At 41.2% G+C, this 7,086-nt stretch overlaps 1 protein-coding gene across 1 annotated transcript in view; it reads left to right on the forward strand.

The window, feature by feature from the left end:
* diaph2 (diaphanous-related formin 2) overlaps nucleotides 1-6,831 on the forward strand; it is a 357,023-nt gene extending 350,192 nt beyond the window's left edge. The window contains exon 29 of the mRNA XM_013908245.1: nucleotides 3,156-6,831. Within this exon, the coding sequence (XP_013763699.1) occupies nucleotides 3,156-3,220 (65 nt within the window). The 3' untranslated portion in view covers nucleotides 3,221-6,831. The remainder of the gene's footprint in view (nucleotides 1-3,155) is intronic.
* The last annotated feature ends 255 nt before the right edge of the window (nucleotides 6,832-7,086 follow it).

A 7,086-nucleotide genomic window follows, 5' to 3' on the forward strand; every position in this document is an offset into this window, starting at 1 on the left:
AGTGACATCCCCCTCCATCTGCCATCCATGGTGCTTTTAGTAACATTTTGAGAAACGGTGCCAGCCAGCATTTAATTAAGTTCTGGTATGCCAACATCTCCCTGTTGTAACATGGAATATCTCTTCTTTTGTCAATTTCTCTCCTGTTTCTGTGCTGCTCTGTGTCGGTCTTACTGTAACAGGGAAAGATGTCGCCTCTGGGAAAAGCAGGTAAAGAAGCCATCAAAACCAATGCAAGTAGAAAGAGTTGCAATCAGCGCACCAAAAGGAAAAAAAACTAGTTGTAGAGCATCTTTTGTGTGGATCTCTTCTCCTTTTCCCCAGTTTCACTTTGTTTCCCTCTCTTCCTGTATGTGTGTGTGTGTATGTGTGCTTGGAGCTTTCAATTCAGTAGAGGCTACTAGTAATGTTTCTCTCCCAGTAGAAATGGCTGCTGTTTGTTCAATTGTTGTGATAGATTGATGTGGGGTGGGAAAAGATGGGCTTTTATGCACCTGAACATAGGAACAGAAAAGTCTTTATGAGAAGCCAGTAGCTCTCCATTCAAGAATCGTCTGATGGGAGATGCATTTTGCTGGAAGTTTTTCTCGTTTTTTTGCAAAGTCTTTCACGAACGCTTTCCAATATATTCAGGCAGTCAGGCAAGACACAAATACCCCCAAAAGGGCACTTGTTATTTGTTATTCCACAAAAATGCTGCCTCCAGTTTAGGGCAGTTTTCCTGTAGGGTTTCAACAAGTGGCCACCTTAATGGTTTCCATTCTTTTCAGTTTGCACAGGATACAAAATGACTCTTCAAATGCCCACCAACGGTTTGCACTTGTGATGTAGACAGTTCTCATATAATTAGCTATGCATCTGTACTTTAATATTGTGGTTATCTGTAAATAGTCCTATAAACAGAGAGGACGGCTGAAGATCCATATTTGTCTGCCTGATGTATACTGGCTGGAATCCTGTTTCGACCACTGTGGCTTACTTTAAACTAATAACGTTGACTGTCTAAACCAAGTTGGTTGATGGTAAGTATCCTGAATGCAATGTGTAGAATGGCATCGCTCAAAAAATGGATATGATGCTCTATTAAAAGGAAAATCATATTTGTACTGCGAATTCAATTTTAAAAAGATTTTTTTAGCTTGTCTTTCGTCATTTTACTCATCTAATAATTCATAATGCCTTCTTTAGACAGCCGCCTTTGATCCCTTTCACTATTGTTTTTCCCATTCCTATTTTCTATCCCATTTCCTATTTACAGTAATAGATGTAACCCAAGATGACCTCAGATCAGAGACAGTGGGTCTGTATTCTCCGAGCTCTGTTTTTCATGTTCTTCTGATAGAATGAGGGTTAAAGGGGACTGCTTGTGCAGAAATGAGGTTACAGCAATTGGGCTTGCAAATGATTGGCAGGGATAGATTGTGGATGATCTAGTTTTTTTTTTTTCTTTTAAACTGTCCCCATTTTTGCTTTCCTTTTTGTGTAATGCTGCTTCTTATTTTGAAAAGAGGGAGGTTGTGTAAGTCATGCTTACAGAATAAAGCACAACTTGTGAACAGAAAAAACGAGTACATGAATAAGCAGTCGTGATGTGTTTGGATGCGCTGCCAGAACATGGTAGCTTTTGCAGTGGCCTATTGTATATGAATCTATGTTGTACTAAAATAATTTGAGAATGCAGGACCTTTATCTGTTTTCCTTAAACATCTTGAGCTGTCTTCCTTTCGGTCTCTTTCATCCCTCCCTCTTTCTCCCCCTCTCCTCCTGTGCACCATCTGCATGATGCTTTGTATCCAGTCTGAAGGAGTGCTTGCTGTTCTCCGCTGTGAATGTGGGAGTCGGTGTGGATCTTGCGTGTGAACGTGTTTGTGTATGTGTTCGTCGGCATCGCAGTCACTCTCAGCTCATTACCTGACATGATGGATGGTGCAAGTGCCATTAAACAACGCCCAGCCAGGGACGCCTGGCACCCTACAGCTGGCACTGAGTAATGGGCACATTGGCGACGGCACGCTTGGAAATACCAGGGAGTCCTGTGTGGGTGTGCCTGCAGTCAACTCCATGGCTATGCTTCCTGGTTCTGTTCAGCCCCACCTGCCACCTGGCTGCCCAGTAGATGCCATGGGCATTTCTGGGCAGCCATCATTGGATAGCATAGGAGGCAGTGTTTGTATGACTCTGTCATAGAACTGGCAAGAGAAAAACCCAAAGTGTGACTGGCCTGCTTTCTGACCACAAGTGCTACAGTGGCATATTCTCTGTTACTAGCAGCGAATCATATCCGATTGAATTTTTTCTGCATATTTTGACTCATGTTAGTCTTTTTCTCATTGAAGTTTGGACTCTTAGGTTGATCCTTTTCATTTCTCAAAGGATCTTTCTAATGCTAAAGACCTACAACACAATGCTTCTGTCTGGGTGCTCTATTAGGGCCTTTGCTAGTTCACCAGACAAAAGCTTTTCTCGTCAAGCAGGAAGTGTTTAGTGCACTCGATGCAGCTGAAAACATTCAGTTCACAGTAATACAAGGTTGACATGTGAATGAACCGCATAGCTTCAAATAAACTCTAGACTTCAGGTAAAAGTTGCAAAGGTATTGACAGTTGAACAGCAGAGGACGTCTCTCTAATCTCCAGCACATTTTAGCCACTAAAGACAGTGAGGACACCACGTAGTTTGGCCATGGGCGGCTCTGCTATCACCTCCGTAGCAGCTTGTTGCAGTGCAGCTGTCCCCTGCAGGGAGGCCACGGTGGAAACGTGTCACGATGGAGAGAGCACACAGGCTTGAATGGAAAAAGGCCATATGTATACTATTTTTGTGCGTGGTGCATTTACTTTGTGTAGTGTGCATTTGCTGCATCTGATGAGAGAATAGTTGAGGGGCTCTTGAGTGGAAGTCTGGATCAGGAGCTGAATAGAGTTACTATGACACCAGAGACAAGCACCTCCACTCCAGCAGCTTCTTCTGTTCCTCCCTCCTTCCCTGCTGCTCTGCTCTCAATCAGCCTGGATTTTCTTCACGTCGTCTCTCCTCTGTCTTTGATTTGGTTGAGCTCCTGTGCTAGTATGAATCAATGTACCAGCGCTTTCATGTTCCTTCTGATTCTCACATTTTGTATTTTTATTCTTTGTCTTCCTGTTTTTTTTAACCAGACAACCGTCGTGCAGTCCTGGAAAGATCTCGCTCACGGCACAACGCAAATCACCAAGCTCGATGATCACCCGCGCCTACTATAAGACGCTAGATAAGTGCCAAAGAGGGCTGCGAGGAGGAGACCTAGAAGACATCTGAAGGAGGGACAGACCACCCCTTACTGTGGCACATACACAAACTCCAAGGAATCCCACATACACACAGCACCAAGTACAGAACAAACAAGCCTAAAGAAACTACACAGAACTGAAGAATCATTTTCATCCAGTTCATCAGACGTTTTGCATATTTATTCAAGAATCGTTCATCACTTTAAATGTTTGTCCTCTCTAGCTGGTTTGATATTAAAAACAATACATTTTAAGGTTACTGCAGAGAAATGAAACGTTTTGATTGTTTGAAAATCCATTTTCATTCTTGCAAGTCTAAGCCTTCCACTTAAATCCTTCTGTAATCAAAATACTTCACACTCAGATTTGACGTGAAACATGTATTGAACATTGCAGCGTACTGAAGAAAGAACTAATGCCAAGAAGGACTGCAGAGTCGTTCATTCCCGTGAACATACCACACACCCTTTATTTTGCAAACAAGCAGCGGGGCAGCTGTCCTCTAAATGGAAAACAGGGATTTAACACCCGTGTTGGCAAGCCTTCAACCTGCTGATGTTTTCTCGAGCAGCTCCCCAAGCTCTTATCAAAGAGGGAGTAGTTGTTTAAAATTTCTTACTACCTCCTTCAACCAACATCAAGACAGTTTTCACAACAGCCAGTTGTCTCCATAAATCAGCTCATTGCATATACCACAAAGCCACAAGAGCTGGCCCCCGTCTGTACCGATATTTCAGAGCTTGTGACTCATGGATTTTGAAACTGTAATCTCCATTTTGACAAGATGCATTTTATTTTTAGTTGTGTAATATCTAACTTTGCCTTTGGGTGCTGATCTGTCCCAAGGTCGCTTTTGCTTCTAACATGAGAGACTGACACATTTTTAAATGCATCTAACTGCCTGGAGGAGCTAACATGAACTTTTTGACCTTTCCTGTGATCAGGTGTTCAGCAAGGGAACAAAACGACAACATTACCATCATTTTATTATTAATCTGTTTGAAATACAATAAAGGCACAGGCCGAAAATTAATCTATCTGTAAACTAGCAGTAAAAGGTTTGCACTTTTCTTTCATTTGGTTTTTAAACACTGGAATCTCCAGAAAAAGAAAGAAAGAAATTATGGAAAATTTTGAACCAGGTTAAAATAACAAGTGCTTATGTAAGCAACCTGTTGCAGTAGTTACTGAAAGGCAGTGCTGTCACCAGTGCCTGACGTAGGACTCGTCTCTATGACTACAAAACAAAAACGAGGCTTGCAATCTAACATGTGGTTAACTTTGTGAAAGGGTCCGTTTTATCCCAAATGTTGACCTTTTCCCAAACCTAACTGAAAAACAGAATATATATTTTATATAAATATGTAAAAACCCTCGTAGGTTCCAAAACATTTAAATTCATCTGACTGAATGTATGAGGTCAAACAGGGTTTTAAGACCACCAAGAGGTGGGATTTGTGTGATTCTTCTACCTGGACAAACTCCTCCAAACAGCCACCTGGTGTGTGGCGTTTGTGTACGTGATAGTTGAAACTTTGCTGTGAGCTTGTTTCTCTGTATGGGCTCACTGTCACACAGTTTCACGTGAACTATTTATTCATGTATTCATGCCTAGGGTGGCCCTTGTTCCCTTACTTCCCTAAACTGTAAGCAGATGCTACTAAAAACAACCGCTGAATCCACATGGAGACCGGGCACGAGCAGAATTATCGACTGAGGGGCACAGTAGACAAGATGATCCTTGTCTTGGAAAGCGAGTCTCCGAACGCCCTCCGATTCCCCGGCACTAAGGGCACGAGCAATCATTTTACCTTAAGACAGGTTACCACACTAATAACAGAACTCAGCTGTAGGCTTTGTGTGTCTGTGTGTGTCTGTGTGGGGCAATCGTCTGTGTGCACCATGCCAGCTCAGTAATCGGAACAGGAACTCGGGCAAAATAGGATTCCATGTGCTCGACTCCTGGGCTGAATAGATGGAGATTTTTTTCATTTAAACAATCTGCCAGTGCAGCTTATGATGTGTCTGTTTCATGATGCCTCCTCTCCCAGCCTGCGCACTTCTAAAAATGCAATTTTACACATCATCTCGGCTCAAGGTGCACCCACAATACTCTGAGACGTCTGCATATTTAATTCTCCTCTGAATATAAGGTTTGAGCAGTCATACAGAGAAAGCAGAGAGAATGAGGTTTCTGCATTGATGGCAGTTTTAAAGACGTGTTGCACACAGCGCAGAGATTGCAGTGATTTTTCTTTCTTGCCCTTTGCCCTCAGCACAGTTTCAAGCAATTAATAACAGCTATTGTTTTATCAGTCGTCCAACTACAGTGATATTTAGTGCTTTATGATTGGATACTGTGTATGCTAAAACAACAAGTGGTTTGTGGTCAGCAGTAACACAAAATTTGACTGAATTATTCTTTTTTTGCTCATTTTAAACAACTTTCTTCCACATTTGCCAAGTGTTTGTTTAGCTTTTTTTCTCTAAACTATAAAAAAAGACTGTACAGACAAAAGCTTTTCTAAAACTGTAATTGTTATTTCAACTTTGATCCAATTAAGTCATTCAGAGTAGGAAATTTGATGTTATTATGATAGTCAAGTGTTATTTCTTATCGAAACACTGGTGCATCTTTTTAGAGATGTCATTTAAAAATCTGTTTTGTAATGATTCTGCAATGTTTGCCATTATAGAAGTTCCAGATCATCAGTGTTCACCTTGAATACGTTTGGTGTTTTTGAATGATAACAATGAGTGAAAACAAGACGCTTCTACAACGACAACATTTCCATCGTCCCTGTGAGTGATTCATGTGTTTCTCCCCCACACCATCTCGTAGAATATTCAGAATAATGTGTTTTTTCCTAGAAGAATAGTAGAGAGTCCATTGACAATGAACCCGAATTGGTCTGCCGTGTTATTGTAGAAATCAGCATATCGGCCCATCCTCTTACTGGTTGTTACTAACAAACCTCAGCTGATGATGTTCTCATTGTAATGGTAAGAATGGCGAGGCAGGGGTATAAAGGTAAAGGTGCCATTTCTCTGCAGTGGCAAGTGATTAAATGAAAAGTTTGAAATGTTACTTACACTCACTGACTGCGCACTTTACCTCACAAGTTATTCTGCTCAGGCGGAGAAAGATTTGTTTAAGATTCGTAAATACAACATTGCCACTAACAGAGTGAACTATTTGCAAAGCATTTCCTTTGGTAAATAGTTCCCAGCTGCCACATATCCAGTTCTTTCCGACTTTGTTAGCGCTTACTATTGATTTGTGGAAGAACAATTGTGGCTGAATCAACAAACAATGTTCATAACTGTTGACAAACCCTGTCCAACCATGGTGTGTAAGCTGCCATATCCCTGCCTACCTTTCTTGTTGTCACCGAGTATGTTTTATTGTCATAAGAAACATTTATATTTGTAACATTTTAAGTTTATTTGTATCCTTAGAAACATGAAGAAGCAAAATGGTTATGCACACTGTCCTTCCATAAACTATGTAATGGAATATGATACTAAATAATAACCACTTTGTTATATAAACACATTTCTGTGCGCGTCTTTGTCTCTTCTTCTTTTGCCAGTAGTTTTTTTCTATTCACACGTCACAAGTATTTCTTGATCAAGTCTTCACCTTTTGTCTTGTGTGGGTCTAAAATTACATCTTCGGTTCATTTTATAGCACGGCAGAAGATACCTGCTCCTCTGACTTATGGACAGAGCTTACAGAGAGCTCCAGGTTTTAGTACATGATAAATGAGACAGCTCCTACCTATAAAAGCAACATATTTGGACCTCGGTGTCCTCGCTG

The sequence above is a fragment of the Pundamilia nyererei genome, unplaced genomic scaffold (genome assembly GCF_000239375.1).
Source record: "Pundamilia nyererei isolate P.nyererei 1_Seehausen unplaced genomic scaffold, PunNye1.0 scaffold00008, whole genome shotgun sequence".
Classification (NCBI taxonomy): domain Eukaryota; kingdom Metazoa; phylum Chordata; class Actinopteri; order Cichliformes; family Cichlidae; genus Pundamilia; species Pundamilia nyererei.